At 42.5% G+C, this 19514-nt stretch overlaps 1 protein-coding gene across 2 annotated transcripts in view; it reads left to right on the forward strand.

The window, feature by feature from the left end:
• Positions 1–19514, forward strand: part of SPTBN1 (spectrin beta, non-erythrocytic 1) — a 459103-nt gene that overhangs the window by 391185 nt on the left and 48404 nt on the right. For both annotated transcript variants that reach the window (XM_086927648.1, XM_086927649.1), the window contains 3 exons: positions 13387–13525; positions 16290–16374; positions 18864–19060. In XM_086927648.1, the coding sequence (XP_086783774.1) occupies positions 13387–13525; positions 16290–16374; positions 18864–19060 (421 nt within the window). The remainder of the gene's footprint in view (positions 1–13386; positions 13526–16289; positions 16375–18863; positions 19061–19514) is intronic.

The raw sequence follows: 19514 nt of genomic DNA on the forward strand, positions 1-19514 counted from the left end.
TAAACCATAGGCCCACAGTATCAAACCAGAAGCAGACATGGCACATACCAAGAATAATAAGAGACACAAAAGTAGTGGGTCTAAGGAGCCAACACAGAAGTAGAGGTGGCACAACACAGGAATGACTACAGAAACCACAGTGTGTGTTTAAGTGGTCATGTTTTTCTTGGTGGAGGTGACTTTCAATAAGTACCACAGTCACCCAAGGTAATGGTACTAGGGGATGAGATGATAAACAGTAGGACTGTGGAAGTAATTGGTAATTATATGCTTGTTTCATGTGTGGTTGTAAATACATGTGCTTTGCATACTCCTGCCGTCTGGTTGGATATTACAAGTAGTTTTTCTTCAATGAAGCTTCAAGTTACAAGATGTGGAGTGACTCTTCCTTTAGCCTACAATTTGCATGAGCATCGATTCCACCCTCAAACTGTTGAACGCAATAAGCTATGGTTCTTACACCGACTTGTTTGCTTACAGTGACTTGAGGCCCTACTTCAGTATGTTAGGCAAAAGAAAACAATGATGTTTGCTATCTACACCTAGAATCCACGTGATTGGTTCCATGACCAGAGACACCATACCGGGTCCGATCTCCTTTAAGATACTGAGGACTTGGCCTTGGACAATGTCTGCAGATGGAGCAAACTCCCTTTAGATTATTCTCACTCTGTAACGCAAAATACACTTGCAATTTCTGTCTTCCTTTCAGAGCAAGACAATGCTGTGGTACTAGAGGGAAAGACACTGGGCACACTTGAAAATGCAGGTGCATCTCTCCGGGGAACAGAATCCCTTTAATGTCGAGAAAGGGATGGTATGCCTCTCTGGCACACCGCTCACTGAGCCAAGCCCAGTTTCGAGACAGTTTACAGAAGCATGTGAGGAAGATGGAGTTCACCCTTTTGAGTTGATACCAGTCGGACCACACACAGAGAACCCCAATGTCTGTGAGTACCTATCTCAGCCATGGGGTTAAGATGTAATCTCAGAAACTGCCCTACTCCAAGTCAGTTGTAAAAAGAGAGGGGTTGTGTCCTTACTATGGCCGGGTAGGACAACGTCTCAATATTTAACAAATAAGGAACCCGGTCACTGTTGAATTCTGCCACTTTTTTATTTTGAGCAGATTGTCACCCAAAAGTATTAATCCTTGGGTGTTGTATATATTTTTATCCAGTACAAGTTTCATCACTTTGTAGATTTCTCAAACAGTCTGAGGATTTATTCGTTGCCGTACAAAAGCATAAATTTACACATATATTATAAACACTTTTTACAATTCACAAAACAATTGGGATACATTTATACATTACACAATGCACTTTCCAAAAAACACATTTAGCAATATTCTAGGCTGTACCCTACCAACTAATTATGACACCAGACCTACGTTATCGTGATTGTATCTAGTCTAGGACTGGTCACGCAAAGGCATGAGATTTAATTAACGTTGCTTCATTTGTTAAACCCAAAGCATTCTAGTGGCCTTTTGCGGAATATACGTTCGTGAATTAATCGAACACAACTAAGCCACAATTCACAAAACAATTTGGATACATTTATACATTACACAATACACTTTCCAAAAAACACTTTTAGCAATATTCTAGGCTGTACCCTACCAACTAATTATGACACCAGACCTACGTTATCCTGATTGTATCTAGTCTAGGACTGGTCACGCAAAGGCATGAGATTTAATTAACGTTGCTTCATTTGTTAAACCCAAAGCATTCTAGTGGCCTTTTGCGGAATATACGTTCGTGAATTAATCGAACACAACTAAGCCGACGCGTTTCCAAGCCCGTTTCTCATTCATCTGGCTTTTCTTCAGGGCTTTTAGTTGGGTACCTTCCTGAGTTGCACATGTAAGTCTGTTCTGGTAAGTTCAGACGCTTGACTGACTGTTTGATTGTTGTTTATTATTTTTCTTGGTCTTGGATGCTGTAGCTACATGTCTATGTCTTGTATCGTAAGGTTTTGAGATTTTACGGGGAGCGGCTCGCAGGACTTTGAGATTTTCAACGCGGTGGCTGAACGCCGAACTTTCGTTTTTGGGGTGTCACCTTTTCTGTCTTTTTAGTTTACTGCATTCACTGCAGTTTCTTTATGATCCTGCTTGTTCCTGCCTGCTTCCTTCTCGAGTGGAAAGTGTATTCTGTAATGTATAAATGTATCCCAATTGTTTTGTGAATTGTGGCTTAGTTGTGTTCGATGAATTCACAAACGTATATTCCGCAAACGTTAATTAAATCTCATGCCTTTGCGTGACCAGTCCTAGACTAGATACAATCAGGATAACGTAGGTCTGGTGTCATAATTAGTTGGTAGGGTACAGCCTAGAATATTGCTAAAAGTGTTTTTTGGAAAGTGTATTGTGTAATGTATAAATGTATCCCAATTGTTTTGTGAATTGTGGCTTAGTTGTGTTCGATTAATTCACGAACGTATATTCCGCAAAAGGCCACTAGAATGCTTTGGGTTTAACAAATGAAGCAACGTTAATTAAATCTCATGCCTTTGCGTGACCAGTCCTAGACTAGATACAATCAACCAGGTCTTTTCGTCTGTCCCTCTCGAGGGGATAGAGATCACCCCTGTCTTATGGTCGGACCACTTTCTTGCAAAATTTGTGATCAAGGGCATAGTTAAATCTGTGCCTATCCCGGCACATCAACAGGGTCGTGTCTATAGGGCTTTCCATCGTGTCACCCCGGAGATGCTGGCTCAGGCAGCTGAAGCCCATCCATGCCCTCTCTCAGGTGATCTAGACAGGGATCTGCAGACCATGCATGACTGGCTACTGGATAGGCTTAACGATCTCGCCCCGGAAGTAACATCTCGCCCAACACCGAAACGGGTCTCTGCGCCTTGGTTTACCGCTGCACTGTCGGCTACGCGGCAGCAGTGCAAGGTAGCCGAAAGAGCCTGGCGGGCACAATATGACTCTGGTGCCAAGTTGACCTACAAAACGGTGGTTAAGGCCTATCACCGGGACATCCGTATGGAAAAAAAAGCCTACCTAGCCAGGAGAATTGATGCGGCTTCCAACTCCTGCAAGGAGATTTTCTCCATTGTGAGAGAATTCACCTCACCTTGGTCTAACACCTCGGACCAAAAACCATCTGGTACCTGGGCCACGGACCTTGCGGACTTTTTTACGAGTAAGATCCAACGCATTCAGGAGTCATTCTTGGCACCAGTGTCTGCGGGCCAGACTGAACCTGACACCTCCACACCGCCACAGGTCGGGCCAGGGGCGACGTTGAGCGTGTTTCCTTCTATCTCTGCTCCGGTCTCCCTGGCTCTCATGGGCAACTTAAAATCGGGTTCTCCCCTCGACCCTTGCCCCGCAAAATTTCTGGCGAAAGTTGCGGAGGTGATCAACCCGTTGGCTAATCCGCTCTTAAATCTTTCGCTGAGGCTTGGTGTGGTCCCGCAGGCCTGGAAGCAGGCGATGGTGATTCCATTGCTTAAAAAGCCTGGTTTAGATCCGAAGGCCCCGGTTAATTATAGGCCAATCTCCCTGCTGCCGGCCCTCACGAAGATTCTGGAAAAACACGTCCAGGGCGTGCTCTCCAACTTTCTTGAATCTAATGAGATCCTGCACGCCACCCAATCGGGCTTTCGTCCCCATCTCAGTACTGAGACTGCGCTCCTGGAGGTTTCGGAAACCATTAAAGGGGTTCTGGACTCTGGGGGCAAAGTCATGCTGGTGATGTTAGATCTGTCGGCGGCGTTCGACACCGTTCCCCATCATGGTCTTCTCGACAGACTTTTCGAGATAGGCATACGGGGGACGGTGTTCGACTGGTTTTCTTCTTTTCTTGCCGGCCGCCGGCAGTCGATCTGGGCCCCACCGGATTCCGCCGTGATGCCGCCTCTGGGAGTCGGGGTCCCTCAGGGCTCTATCTTGAGCCCGACCCTCTTTAACATCATTATGACCCCCTTGGCGGCATTGGTGGAGTCGCATGGTGCCCAGATCGTATCCTATGCGGATGACACCCAGCTCCTCTTCTCTTGTAAGAGAGGAGGCGACTTTGAAGGGGAGAGCATTCGGGATTGCCTTGGGGCTGTTTTCCACTGGTTCCATCTAAACAGCCTTAAGTGCAACTCCGACAAGTCCGAAGTTCTGTTCTTTGGGTGCGACACAGAACCGGACTGGCAGACCTGGTGGCCACGGGATATGTTCCCTCCGTCCTGCTCCTCTCAGGTTGCTAAGAATCTGGGGGTGAAGATGGATAACAGGCTCACCTTGAAATCCCAGATCCTGGGGGTGTCGGGCGTTTGCTTTGGCATCCTCAGGATGCTGCGGAGGTTTCTTCCTCTGTTATCCGTGGAACACAGGACGCTGACTGTCCAGGCTCTGATTGGGTCCAGGTTGGATTATTCCAACGCTCTCTACCTGGGCCTTCCAGAGTACTTGTTGCAGCGGCTTCAAGTGGTACAGAATGCCGCTGCAAGGGCAATCTTTGGTCTCAGTAGGCGCTCCAGGACCTCTGGCTTGCTGGCAACTCTACACTGGCTTCCTATCCGCAAGAGGATTGCCTTCAAGGCGCTGACCTTGACCTACAAAGCTCTCCATAAGGAGGGAGCCAAGTACCTCCAAAAGAGACTGGTCTTTTACCATCCGACCAGGTCTCTGAGGTCGGAAGCCCTGCACCTTGCTGTTGTCCCCCGGGTCAAGAAAGCGCGCCTCGGGGGCCGCTCTTTTGGACTGCTGGCTTCTCAGCTGTGGAACTCTTTACCTCTGACCCTGCGGGGAGCCACCAGCCTACTGGCTTTTAGGAAAGGCCTTAAAACTTGGCTGTTTACTCAGTAGCCTGTCCTCCTTGAATATTTGCTCCACTCTTCCGTTAGTTTTTTCTGATGTTATGTTTTTTATGTTGCAGCATTGTCTCTTTCTCCGCTAAAGCGCCGGGACACTCTTTTTGAGTAGCCGCGCGCTATAGAAATAATTAAATAACATAACATAACATAACATAACATAACAATCAGGATAACGTAGGTCTGGTGTCATAATTAGTTGGTAGGGTACAGCCTAGAATATTGCTAAAAGTGTTTTTTGGAAAGTGTATTGTGTAATGTATAAATGTATCCCAATTGTTTTGTGAATTGTAAAAAGTGTTTATAATATATGTGTAAATTTATGCTTTTGTACGGCAACGAGTAAATCCTCAGACTGTTTGAGAAATCTACAAAGTGATGTAACTTGTACTGGATAAAAAAATATACAACACCCAAGGATTAATACCTTAGGGTGACAATCTGCTCAAAATAAAAAAGCGGCAGGATTCAACAGTGACCGGGTTCCTTATTTGTTAAATACTCCAAGGCAGAGCACCATTACAGAGGAAGTCTGACATCAAGGCCGAACTAGCTGAAATTAAAAGACCCCAGGCGTCTGCTGCTCTTGGGCTCCGATCAGACCCGATTAAATACGTCGGAGTAAAGTCACCATCCACACCCTACCGTGGCACCTTCTTGGCTGAAGGGCAACAAGCTTGCAGAGCCATAAATACTGCATGCAGGTTCTGAGCCAATCTCAAAGCCAAACACCCACCCCAGCTCCAACATCCAAAACTTCCGAGGCACCCATCCTCAGGAGATTGCCGGAAGAGATTAACATCACACAGAAGCGTCGCTTTATTCATTCAGGGGCCAAATTTTTCAAGGCCAGATTCCTTGCATGCTCCCATCCCAAAGAAGAAGAGGCTGACAATCACAGAGGTACTAGAGAATGAAGCACCTCAGTACCCAGTCCTAAAAAGAGAAAGGTCAAGTAACTCCCCTACCTACTCCACCTAAACCACACCCAAGCAGGAACCATCCACTTCACCTTTTTTCCTTACTATGGTCACTCACTAGGGACTAGACAGAGGTGTCCCCAGCCCCCCCCCCCCCTCCTATTTGCTCTGTACATGGATTCTCTGTCAAACTTGATTAGAACAAACAAAGAAATTAAAGGGTTGGCCATTGGCAGAGAAGAACACAAAATCTACCTATACACAGACAATGTCTTGCTAACATTAATCAATCCAGTCTATTCGCTCCCACCCCTCCTGGATGAGTTGTCTAAATTTGGCTAGGCTGCATGGTTCAAAATCAATCTTCAGAAGTCAATCCTTTTGAAGATAACCCTCTCATCTGAGCCAGCAGACAATATAAGAGCACAATATCCTCTGGGTTGAGCCAAGAAATATACCTCATACCTGCGAGTTAAGATGTATCCTTCTCTGGAAGACACAGCCCATGTAAACTATTTAGACCTGAAGGCCCTGTGAATTGAGTTTCAAAAATGGTATAATGGGAGCCTCTCATAGCTCTTCCATATCACCACACTCAAAATGTCAGACCTTCCAGATTCCTATACTTGGCTCATGCCATCCCTGTGCGGCCGTCGAATGGGACCCTAAAAGAAATTCAAAGCACAACAAATAACTTTCTATGGGGAGGCAACAAAGCTAGACTCCCCAAGAGAACGATGTATGCCTCCCACATCCGTAGGTTGCCTGGAGTTACCACACATAAACTATTATCACCCAGCTAAACACCTATACATGGTAGAATAGAGGAAGGTAGCCACGGATCAACCCTGGTGATCAAACCATTGTGGGCAAACTCATTTAGAAGATCCTCATGGGGTCTATATTCCTCCTTTGTTAAATGCACTACATAATTCTCTTGAGATACGATCATGACTAGGAAGGGCTCTGCTTATTCTTTCCCCCCGCCCTCCTATCATAGGAAACCCTGACTTCGCCACTGGCATGAACTGCAGCCAGTTTTTAGAATGGCAGAAGGAATTATAAGAGTTGGGCGATTTAGATGACCTTCAAGGCATGCCTACGAGTCAGTCTGCCCTGAAGATGGGAGATTGTTATGTCCAAGTGAGACACTGGGCAACCCAGAGGAATGTGGAACCTGGGGCTTCCAGACACATGCCCACTTTTGAGAAGTGGATCTTCCTCAAGACTGATGAGAGAAGGCTAATTGTTTACTTTACACATCCCTTAACACTGAACCCATTAAAATGCTGATAGCTTGCCAGATAAGGCAGGTGGCCAAAATTGGATGGACAATCACTCACAGAGTGGACAGAAATATTAGCTGGGTCCCAATTAAGGGCCTCTAGCACTTCTATAAGGTAGACACTTAAAAAATCAAACTCATGACCTATTGGTATTGCACACAACGCAGGGTACACAATGGGAAGTGGCAAACGTGACCTTTTTTGGAGGAACTGTGGTAGTTATGGGTCACATCTTCATTTACTGTTGCACTGTCCCAAACTCCATGGAAATTGGAAGGAAACCCTAGACAAGATTGATTGTATGCAAGGGATCAAATTCCCACTATATTGGGGTGGCAGATTATCTCTCCTATCCTCTGAAATCTGACATAAGCTGTCAGACTTCCTTCCTCCTGAGCACAGTTAAACACACTACACAAGGCATTTGTGGTAAGGGGAATACGCCTACCTACAGAACCTGGCTCTTCTGCGTCTGCGACTTTTTGAGGATGGAGAGTATCGCTCTAGGGCTGGCAGTTAGAGGTGACCGCTTAAAATTGCTCTGGAAAGCTTACTTAAGCAACAAGTCTTAAATTTTACCCCAGCATCACATATAAACACTGGTTGTCAGGAGTAGAGAAGGCCCATATTTCAGTTTAGCCATGGGGCTTTCACTGGCTTCACTGTATTCAACTGCACCTGTTTTCGGGGGATCCCCCCAGGATGGTGTGTGGGGCGGGGGCATTGATTTGGTTCCTTTATCAATACCTTACTGCCCTTTTCAAAGATTGAGCGACGTAATGAGACTGCCTTTCTATGCTTATCACTGTTTATGGCATTGCTCTTTGTCTTTCGAAAGGGCCCGTCAGCCTAGGACTGTAGGCGGGAGTATTAGTATCAAAAATTTGGAATAAACAAAGTATTCCTAAATTGATATTGTAAGAAAGGGTGCCCACAAACTGTATAACAAGAAGTAGAGTCCCATGGTGGCATTGAATTTTGACTTGTCACTGATATTTTGAGACACATCAGGGAGCACAGAATGTCATGACTTGCTAGTCAAAAGTTTCTTCCTTCCTGATGAATGCATTACATGGAAGACTACTGAAGCAATGTGCCCATAGTCGATATCGCAGAAAGATGTCTAGAAAAGAGGAATGAAAAATTAGACCAGCTTGAAGGTTGAGTTGTAAATCTCAGTGGTTATATTTAGGCATTCCCTTTACCAAGGACAATTATAAATGTGTATGAATGATACGATATTTTGACTGCGTTTCAAAATATAATCTGTATATTAGGATGTGTTACTTTGATTAATTTGTAACCTGGGATACTGATGATTTCAAAGAAAGTTATATAAACACATTTTGTAATAGAGTGCAGGCTGGTTCTCTTACGTAAGATTGAGCGTAGTTCAGTACTATAATATATACCCTGTAAGCTGGTAAGTACTGTTCATGTTCTTTAATACTCAACATACTTTATTTAGCTAACTACAATGCACAGGGCATACTTCTCTTCCCTTTCACCCAATGTGCAAAGAACAATCGAACGGTGGAGTTCATGCTCAACGCTTTGTGGACTAAGGGATGAGTCACTCCACAACCCGTGACTTCTAGCTTCTTCAAAGAACAAGCACTGGCAAATCCAATAGGTCTTGCCTATGCGAAATCTATTGGCTGGGTCTGTTTTTTAGGCCTCGCTGAGGCAGCGCATGCGCTGCTGTGCGAGAAATTTAGTGTGTGGGTTTTTAAAGTGCTACCACAGGCTTTTGGTGGTCTAGCGCTTGCGTTCACGCAAGCGTGCACACGCGCAGCCGCCATGTGGGTTTCTGTCAAGGCTCATTAAGCTTTGCATGCCTCAATGAGCTTTCGCTTTCGTGCTTGTTGAACCTGTATGCGTGTTTGGGTCGGTCATTTCACTAATAATACTGTTATATAGCGCTTTGTACCACACTTGGCCATTTACCGTTTTGACGGTAAATAACAAGCGTTACTATTATCCCGGGGTTAATTTGCTCAATTAACAGCACAGGTGTCCCAATATATTGATTAAAATTGCTAGCTGTCAGAAGTTGTTCTGAAAACCCCCTCAGAAGAAACTCCTGAACTATTTTTGTCCCCTGCACGTGAAATAACCTCTTCTGCGCATTGGGGCAGTGCAGTTTCCCTTCTCTGCCTCTTCCATATTACCCCCTCCCTCATCGGCCCTTGCGCGCTTTATGATTACCCAGGGGCCTTTAATTTAGTGTTTTTCTGCAGTGAAAAGAAATATTGCAGGCCTGTGGCACTAGTTAGTGGTAAAGGTGCCGGGTTTATCGTATCCACTTGTGTGTCATATTTTTCATTTGTATTCTCGGTGGCGGATGTGGTTTCACACTGTGGACACAAACACCTACCATGCCGCAGGATCTGGTGTACCAGCGGAGGAGGCCGCCTCCCACTTGAGTGACGTGAGAGGCTGACTAGTTTGGGCAGGTTGTATGAAATGATGAAAATCCATTTTCAGTCAGCCAGTGCAAAATTGGTTTCTTACCACTGAACCAGGTAAACGGGTTCCTACCTAACCGAGGGCCGCCCAGCAGAAGTGGTTCCTCCACGGACCTCTCTCCTAAGCAGGAGAGTGCTTCCAGTTACCCGGTAAGCACTCTTATGACGTCTGTTGTCGCTTTCCTTTGAAGGTTGTTTGAGTAGTAAGGGTCATTGGGTCACCTCGGAGAATGTCCCTACCTCCAGAACAATGTGCGTGTTGCTTTGCCTCACAAGTATTGCTTAGGAGCACTGTACCCATTACTTTTAATTCATAATAAAGGTCCACAGTTTTCCGATTTTATTGATTTGTATCGATAAGTACAGACAGAAAACAATCTATTTTCCTGTCTGTATTTATTTTTAAATATGGAAAAATTCAGGAAATAGGTTTTCAGCTGGATGATATCACTGCTGTCAATCATGTGTGCTAGGTCAATAGCTGTGCAGAATGACAGGCAGGGAAGTTAAACAAGCATTGGCATAGCCAATAGGTCTCGCTTTTGGGACCTTATAAGTTATTAGCCATGCAACAGTTGATGTTATTGCACCAAGGATATTGTGCTGCATAACCTAATACTTATAAGGTCCCAAAAGCGAGACCTATTGGCTATGACAATAATTGTTTATTTTACCCAGGTGTACAGTATAGCGGTTGCTGTGCAGCGTGGCAGAAAGTAAAAAAAATAAATAGAAAAAAGCATTATGACGCAGTCAACACTGGCTGCGTCATAGCACTTATTTTTTTCTTCACCTTTTTTCTTTTTAACTTTCAACCATGCTGCCCAGCAGCCGTGACTCTGTATAACATAGCTGACAAAAATTGACAGTATCAATCGATTTTGTATAGGCAAGACCTATTACTTTGCCAGTGTTTGATTAATATGTATTCCTAATGGTAATCATTCGTAGTCGTCAATACAGGAGCCATTCGTGTATTTGAAACGCTTGTAAAATTGTGAAAATGTTTTGAGCGTGTGAGGTCTGTTTAGAGAATGTTTGCAGCGCCACCTTTTGAACTGTTTGTTCTGAATGAAAAGATGCATGCTGAATATTAGTGGCTTGTATTCAGACGGCATCACATGGACTGTCTGGGGCACACAAAGCTTTTTTTATTTAGTTTTGGAGTTTATCAATCATGACAGTATCGAACCTGGGTTTGGCAGTATTATTGCTGCCTGCAATTATCTGTTCTTTATGCATTTTTAATGAGCATGTGTAGTCAGGAGACTAATTTACTGAACTGACACTGGCTTTTAAAACACTGCTCTCGACGTGCAGACAACATCAATAGGAAACAGAAGCAGGAGGTTATGTTGAACATACCCGCCAAGTAGCAAGAAAGAAAGAGTATGTCTGGTGATGGCTGTCCTGTTTACAAACAAACATTGGCAAAAACCAAACCACTCTCAGGTATGCAAGCAGTGGCGGCTCCTCCACTGTGCAGCAGTAAAATAAAATGATGATAATTCGAGATTACCATTTTATTTTGTCCAGCTGAGGCAGCTTTACAGGGTGGTGCAGGCTGCTCTGATGACAGACGCAGGGTGAGTGGTAAGCACACTTTCTAAGTGTGCATGAATGTTTGGCCGGCAGTCTCCACTTAGGCTGCATTACAGCCTGGGTGGAGAACATGCCCAGACTCCCATTCCCTGGCATTGCGCCGAACCACAGTGTTCAGACCAATCACAATGCTGCATTTGCCTGGATATGCTTCCTGTTCTATTCCGGCGGTGCGGAGGGACAAGGCGGTAAGGTAATTTTTTTTTTGTATTTTGTTTCTTATTTTAAGTCCCCTTAGACCCCCTCACCCCCACCCCCCACCCCACCCCGACATTGAGCGTTGATACAATTGTGACATTGTTTTGAGACAACGCGATGCAGTGGGCGTCCAAACCATGGCGCAACACACCTCACCATGTGTAGCTGTGCACCATCGACAGTGTGCGCTGCACATCTACAAAGCACCACAACATAGAGGGCATGCAATAACTAGCACACATGATGCAGCACATTAGTATGTCTAGGTCCACAACGTAGTATGCCACCCACACGCATTGCTCAGCTCTCAGACATGGAGGCATATCGGTGCACAGCACACAACTTGTATACACTGTGATGTGTCGCTTTGGCATAACCCCAGATGCACAACACAGCCCAGGGTGACATGCATGTGGATGCCAGTGCTTGCCATCACCAACACAGGGACATGGGGGGTGGGGCAAAAAAAAAAAAAGTAAGCAAATGCCTTTGGAAGACAGCATCTGACATTTGATCACTGTCTTCGGATGCCCTGCAAATGTGACAAGATAAGAACAAGATGCACAGGCCTGTTTATTACAGAAAACAAGTTTGTGGAAGAATACTTCAAACACAACTTTCTCATGGGGAGGGACGAACTGGAGCAGGGGAGCGTAAGCCAGCAAACTGAAAGCCGGAAAACGTGAGTCACCAATCACAAAACCAATGGCACGCGGCAGGAAGAATGCATTACCCCCTCAACTTTCTGAAACTCCCCAAGATGTCTTTCTCATATCACTCAGCTGCGCTGTCTGGTAGGCTGCAGCCTGAAAACCTGTAATATCTGTGCCCAACACTAGCTGTCAGCCGTATAAAAAGCATGTGAACCTACAGCACTAAACACTGCAAACAGATGTTTACAGGGTAAGTAGTATTTTACCTTAAGGTGATTTCAGGGAAGCAGGTGTGATGAGGATGAAAAGGCAGGGTTTCTGACAAAAGGTAATTTCTGGGCCCAAACAGGGAAATCGCCACTGAAATTCGACTTCAACCTCTGTCCTTTACCTCAGTGCGCTGTGAGCAGAAGTTAATTTGCCATTAGAGGTCAGTCATGCAATCAGACAAGCACCAATCGGGTCCAAGCAGTGTTGTCTGTCTTAAATATGAACTGAGTGGGGGAGGAGGGGGAAAACACCAAAATAAAAAAAACTCAGGCAATGAAACGCAGACAAACAGTAGACTGTATTAGCAATCCACCATTACCACCTCATCCATCTTCCTTGTCACAGACCTTCCCAAATGAGGTGAGTCCTCGTCCAGAGCACATGCAATCACCTTGTTGTCTTAAAAAAAATATATATATTTTATGAAAGAGTCATACCCATCTGTATACTGTGCACAGTCATTTTGGTTTGCATTTTCTTTATTTCTGTTATTAATGTCTGGAAGCTTCCTTGCATTCGTACCTACTAGGCGTATGACGCACAGTCTTTACAGTCGGATATTAGCACTCTGCTGTTAACTTTCTCTGTGTTTTGGAAGGCAAATTACCACAGACATACCCACAAGGCAAAATAACAGTGTACATATCTTAGACGCTAGTTGGTAGGATACCTGCTCCTTAGGCCGATCTGCACTAAAGCAGTAGACCAGTGCTTATCCTACTGTAAACCCTACGGTAATAAATAGCAAAGAGGCAGGAATGTCCAGCCAGTGTTAGTTTGAAAAAAGGCTAAACTGACTTATAATATTTTGTAAGCTAAGGACCCTCTGCAGAGGTACACACGTCACTGTTAGCAAAAAGGATAGGTATGCATGCACAAGTGCCCACAACGGTCTTGATTTTTCCTTGTTTTGGGTCTTTGTTGATATAAGAAGTGTTTTATGAATGAAGACTATGATGACAGACAGAATTGCCATTACTGGTAAGTAACTTTCATTTGGAGAATTGCCTCTGCTGTGCCTCTCAGTAGTTAATGTGTGTTAGTATATTTTCCTGCTAATCATTGTATATTATTGGGTTAAACAATTTCCTGATCCAAACCCTATTATACCCTATGTAATGCGGAACCATGTTTCTAAGTGATCCATTTGTTAATTTAGGGACGTTTCATCGGTTGAATTACTGATGAACAATCATCAGGGCATAAAAGCAGAAATTGATGCCCGTAATGACAGCTTTACTACCTGCATTGAACTTGGCAAGTCTCTACTGGCAAGAAAACACTACGCATCAGAGGAGGTAATATAAACCTTGACCACAGGTCACCTTCACTATGTTGATTACACCATGTGTCAACCAGTTCTATTTTTTTGTTTGGACATGTCATTTTCAATTATCTATATATGTGTGAGCATTTATATATTATTTGTATAAAAAACAGGAGGAAACCCATAAACCTCGTTGGGATGGGTATAACGTGTAAGAAAAAACAATTCCCAACAGGTTTTATGTCAAGACAGTTTCAATAATGTATGCAATATGCATTACAAGGAAGGAGGAAACCAGGAGTCAGTTGATTAAAGGCAGTATTATTCACCAAGGAACAAAAGGAATGGTCTTTCACATAACAATACAGTTAGAGCAGCACTGTACAGAACAGATCATGTGACAACCACGTGACACTTGATGCAAGGTGCTATATACAATTGGTGAAAGTGAAGGTGCAAGTGTTAAAATAAACAGCGTGATCGACGCATTAGCCAAATTATTACATCAAATAATGGCTCCAAAGAAACAAGTTATAATCACTTAGAACAAAATTATTTATATAGGAGCACAGAACGTGATATGCGTCGTATAATTCAAGCTGTACAGTCGACGGCGTTTCGACCCCCTTTAGTCGGGATCGTCATCAGGACAGGGTTGTCGATGGAAACAGTGAGTAATACCCAGGCGCAAGGGCGGGGGTAGCTGAAGTCCGATTGGTCGCTCATTAGTCGATGGCTGATCGTTGACTTTCTATGATCAGCGCACGAAACTTGCTGTGCCTGAATTAATCAGGACAGCGGAAGGCAATTGGGGCTCTTCTGGCTGGTAGGCTGCTACGGTAGCTCCAGCCTTACCAGTCGAAACGCCGTCGACTGTACAGCTTGAATTATACGACGCATATCACGTTCTGTGCTCCTATATAAATAATTTTGTTCTAAGTGATTATAACTTGTTTCTTTGGAGCCATTATTTGATGTAATAATTTGGCTAATGCGTCGATCACGCTGTTTATTTTAACACTTGCACCTTCACTTTCGCCAATTGTATATAGCACCTTGCACCAAGTGTCACGTGGTTGTCACATGATCTGTTCTGTACAGTGCTGCTCTAACTGTATTGTTATGTGAAAGACCATTCCTTTTGTTCCTTGGTGAATAATACTGCCTATAATCAACTGACTCCTGGTTTCCTCCTTCCTTGTAATGCATATTGCATACATTATTGAAACTGTCTTGACATAAAACCTGTTGGGAATTGTTTTTTCTTACATTTATATATTATGGCAGGTTTTTGCTTGTATAATTTAAAGTTCTGTTGAGGTTAAGCTTAAATCTAATAGAAAACATTCATTTAACTAGCATGGGCAACCTGTCACATCTGCTCAGGATGTCTGGTATCTACCCTCCAATATACTTTTCCACAAATATTGTAGGACTGAGCCAGGTGGTCGTTTGCTTTTCAATGTCTGCTTAGTGGGCTCAAGTTTTCTCTGTTTGAATTCTTTTTTGTGGTGCAGCCATTACATTTAATCAGGGTGTTTTGTGTCTTTTAATTTATGAAGTTCAACTCCAGGTTCTATGTATAGTATCTTCCTAATTATACTTTTAGATCATTATAAAAAATTAAATTGGAATCATGTTGTACCAACGTCTTGACACAGTGCCATTCCCGCCAACATCCGTTTCCTAGTGGCTTGACATAAGAAGTGTTTTTGATGGGTTTTGTGGCAAGCGAGAAGCTGGAATGTACATTGTTCGGGAGATAATATCCTCATATAAAAGACATGTGCCCAGGATGTAGTAAAAGGGAGCTGTACTTGGTCAAACAAGAAGGTTGGAAAACTGAAATATTGAAGGTGATTGTAGCGAAATAATGTACAAAATAAAAGCAAATGTAAATTACTCCACTAAGTAAATCTACCCATAGAACAAAGCTGTTCATAAATACCAGGCAAAAGCTATCCAAATCTGTATTCCTGATGTCAGTTCTCTGTAAATTTTATGCATTGCCTTTTTGATAAGGAACATTCTCAGTCTACATGTTTGGCTCAGAAATTAAGGGGTTTTAGTTTATTTCTGCTTTGATATCAGACTACTGATCCGTGCAAAAGAGAGACCATAAGAAAAAAAGTAAATAGCCTGTTTTTGAAATTGGACATACTTTATATCTGCTTGGTGATTTCTACATCCGTCACATGTGTACGTATGTATATTAAAGCATGCTTGCTACATTCAATAATTCAGTGTCCTGAGTTGCAGCACTGTGTGCATGTGGTGAGACAGGGTGACCGATGTAATTCTAAACACATGCATCCTATGTAGTTAGAACCATGTAACGTGGATCCCAGTGTCCTAAATTAAACCTGGAAACATAGAAAGAGAAATATTGGTCAATGGAGCCGAGAGCTTCTACCGGTAATTTTTCGTTCTCCACAACACCATTCTCTTGATGGAACACTATTATTCCCATACTCTGTAGTTTGTGAAGTGATACATGATTTACTGGGTAGCTTATAAGCACATAGAGAGGAGTTTACAGAGAGATAATGTGGAATGCATGTCAGAATGGAAAGTGCCCATTATAGCTTAGGTAATTTAGAAAAGAAAGAGAGAATTTAGTATTCTTCAGTTTGGAAAAACTGTGGATTGCATGCTTTCTCCAACAAATAGATTTTCTTAATTGGTCCTAATCTTAATTTTTTTCTTTTTTTTTTAGCATTAAATAACTATTCAGACCCTGCTCTTCTTGGCTTCATTCCTTTCTAAACTGGTTTGATTTTCCCCCTAAAACACAGATCAAGGAGAAGTTATTGCAGCTGACGGAGAAGAGAAAAGAAATGATTGACAAATGGGAAGATCGATGGGAGTGGCTTAGACTGAGTAAGGCCAGTTAATTATTTTCCTCTGCAGCCCATGCATGTTATGAGCAGATAACCATTTAAAACAGTTGAAGCCTCCAATCCCGCTATAAAAGCATCTCACAGCTTGTCTTTCTACTGCGTGTGTCCTCATTACTGACCTGTAGTGAAATATTGCATCACTATAGGGTAGTAATTTATTGCAATGATGTCACTCTGGCAGCAAAAGCTGATAGTGTTAAAAGTACCTTCGCTGAGCAGAGCATCAAGTGCCACTTAATTAAAAAGAAAAGCAGCTCTTCATATATCTTTAACTAAAGCGTCATTGTGTGAGCAAGACACATTTATGACCAGTTTGATATACATCGCACTGCTCCGTTATTACATGACTGCAGATATTGCATGGTGCTTCACATTATAAAACAAAAGTGTTGGATGGTGGTTTGCCTCACAGTCCTTAAAATTTCTTCTCAGGAAATACCAAGATGCACATTGGTGGCTTTATTTTTGCAGCACATATTCCACATTTGTTGTCCATATTTGAAATCAGAAGAACTATCATTTGAACGAAATAGAGACTAAACATGTAATAAAGTTTTGCGTAATGTGTGTAGGGGTGAACATGTATTATATGGAATAAAAATCCCACCTTCCATGCCATCAAAGGATATTGGCACATCACCTCAGTGTATTGTGACCATATAAAGGAACTTGACCTTTGGCCTCAGTGTTATATACAAACACAATTTTCCTCTGTGACCTCACATCCTCAGTTGTTGACGGGTGACTGAGGGTACTTTAACCCTCTAGATTGATTTAAAGACCGTATCCTCATGTATTCAGTTCTGCCTATTGCCTGTACTCAAAATCCAGATGACAGTACTTTGGATAGCAGTATAGGGATCATTTATGAGGATTCTCTCTAAGGAAGAATTTCACACTTTTCCAAAATGCTTTAAGTGCCTTCCTTATAAACTTTCAAGTGATTTCCACCAGAATGTTTACAAAAATGTTAGTTTGGCTGCCTGCTTTTCATCTTAAAATGTCTGCTGGTGTGTGCATCTGTTTTAGGTACTTTGTGACATCCTTCTAGAGATGGTGCTTTCTCTTCTCTTCCGAGATGTACTCACTGCCCATCCACAATGCAGTCGATGCGATCACATTGACTTTTCCTACTCTTTTCATTAAGTGTTATAGAGAAAGAGGTATTGCATCAGCATTATGGTAAATGGGTAGGTTTTACTCCCATGCAAACGCTGCATTCCCTCAATTTCTATCTGTCTCATGCTTGTCTCTCAAATAGGTTTCATTGATTCTTCTCTTGCTAGCATCACTAACGCCATTATTTCTTAGCAAGACTTTTTCATTCTGCCACCAGACAGATTTCAGGAGATACGCTGACCCGGTGTCTGAAAGTTACACTAGCTATTGCTACCTACCTGTGTTTGTATCAACTTCAGAATTGCTTCTGTTACTTTTAAATCAGACACTCAACTCCTCCATTTTAGCAGACTGACACTTTTTTTTTCCTGGTGGTTGCCCCAAGCTAAGATGTATTTCTGTTAGTACAGCCTGAGACCTTCAAGTTTTCAGAAAGCTCATACAGAATAATACTTGGAACTATTTGGAACCATGGTTGGTATACAGAAGTTGCTTCCCTCCATTTAAAAAATGTTTCAAGGTTATGGCTCTTTATGAAATTATAAAGTATAAGTTATTTTTGGAATAATCATACAAAAATATGCATATCTAAATAAATGTGTGTGTGTATATGTGTGTGTATGAATATAAATATATGCATAAACACACACTGTTTACCATAGGCTCTGTATTTATTTATTTAATTAGAAAATTGCTGATTTACTGATTGGATTGTCTGTTATATGTACTTGTATTGTTACGTGTACAGTCCTCTTAGGTACTTGTAGTGAGTTTATATAAAGTAAAAAAAAAAATCAGTTTGTGGTTGATCTAGTTAGTGATGGCACATAGGTATTTTACTAAGAGTTGAAACACATTTTAGATCCTGAGTATGTCCTGAATGGAACAGAACAGTCTGTGGTACATATTCAACTTGTACTCTTTCCAGTCTGCCACTGGTGACTTCTACTAGGCATCCCCTAATTTGTAAAGTCCCTACTTGACTCTCCCTATATACAATAGCTATACCTTTTATTTGCACTACTACCTTGGCAGGGGTCATGCATAAAGGGTGATGGTCACGAAGGGTGCACTTGACCTATCAGTTGACAAATCAGTAGTGTGGATTATAATGAACTTCAGAATATTCAATGCTGTATGGTATTCAAGAATAGAAATAAAATGGGCTTAGGTTTAAAAAGTTTTAGAATGTCTCTGATCAGAGTGAAGTGCACAGCAATCTATCCCTTACCCTACATGAGCTCTAAAGGGATCCACCCCTAATTTTTGTATGTAACTTGTTAGTTTTATTATGACTGTGTGTACAACATGCATTGTTCTGTATTGAATCATTTTTCATCACTTTATCAGTTCTGGAGGTGCACCAGTTTTCGAGAGATGCCAGTGTAGCAGAGGCGTGGCTGCTGGGACAAGAGCCGTACCTGTCAAGTCGTGAGATTGGTCAAAGTGTGGACGAAGTAGAAAAATTAATCAAGAGGCATGAAGCTTTTGAGAAATCTGTAGCAACATGGGATGAGAGATTTTCAGCACTGGAAAGATTGACTACAGTGCGTACAATTGTATTACTTTTTTTGTTCAAATTGTAAATATGTTGCCAGGTTTTTCTTAATTCGTAATTATTACATACATTATTTTTTTTTGCTTTTTATTTATTCAGGGTGCAGTAAATGGAAAATCATTTACAGACCAATTCATTTAAAAAAGAAATCTCGACAGCATAACACCTTCTTACGCAGTAGACTGTTTCCTTCCAAGCAATAGTAAACATTAACATATCCTATCAAACATTCCCCACATGATTACACCTAGAGCCTAGTTCATAAAAAAGGGAAGGAAAATTGCTGTCATCTAATACATTTCTATGTCCTTTCCCAGTTGCTCCAAATTCGGTTTAATCGACCTTTGGACTCCACTCTTTTAGCACACAAAACTTCCCGGATCTGAATTTTTTTGCATCTTTGAAATCCATTGAGAAACTGAGGGAATCAAATCAGACTTCCA

The sequence above is a fragment of the Lissotriton vulgaris genome, chromosome 6 (genome assembly GCF_964263255.1).
Source record: "Lissotriton vulgaris chromosome 6, aLisVul1.2, whole genome shotgun sequence".
NCBI classification, from domain to species: Eukaryota; Metazoa; Chordata; class Amphibia; order Caudata; family Salamandridae; genus Lissotriton; species Lissotriton vulgaris.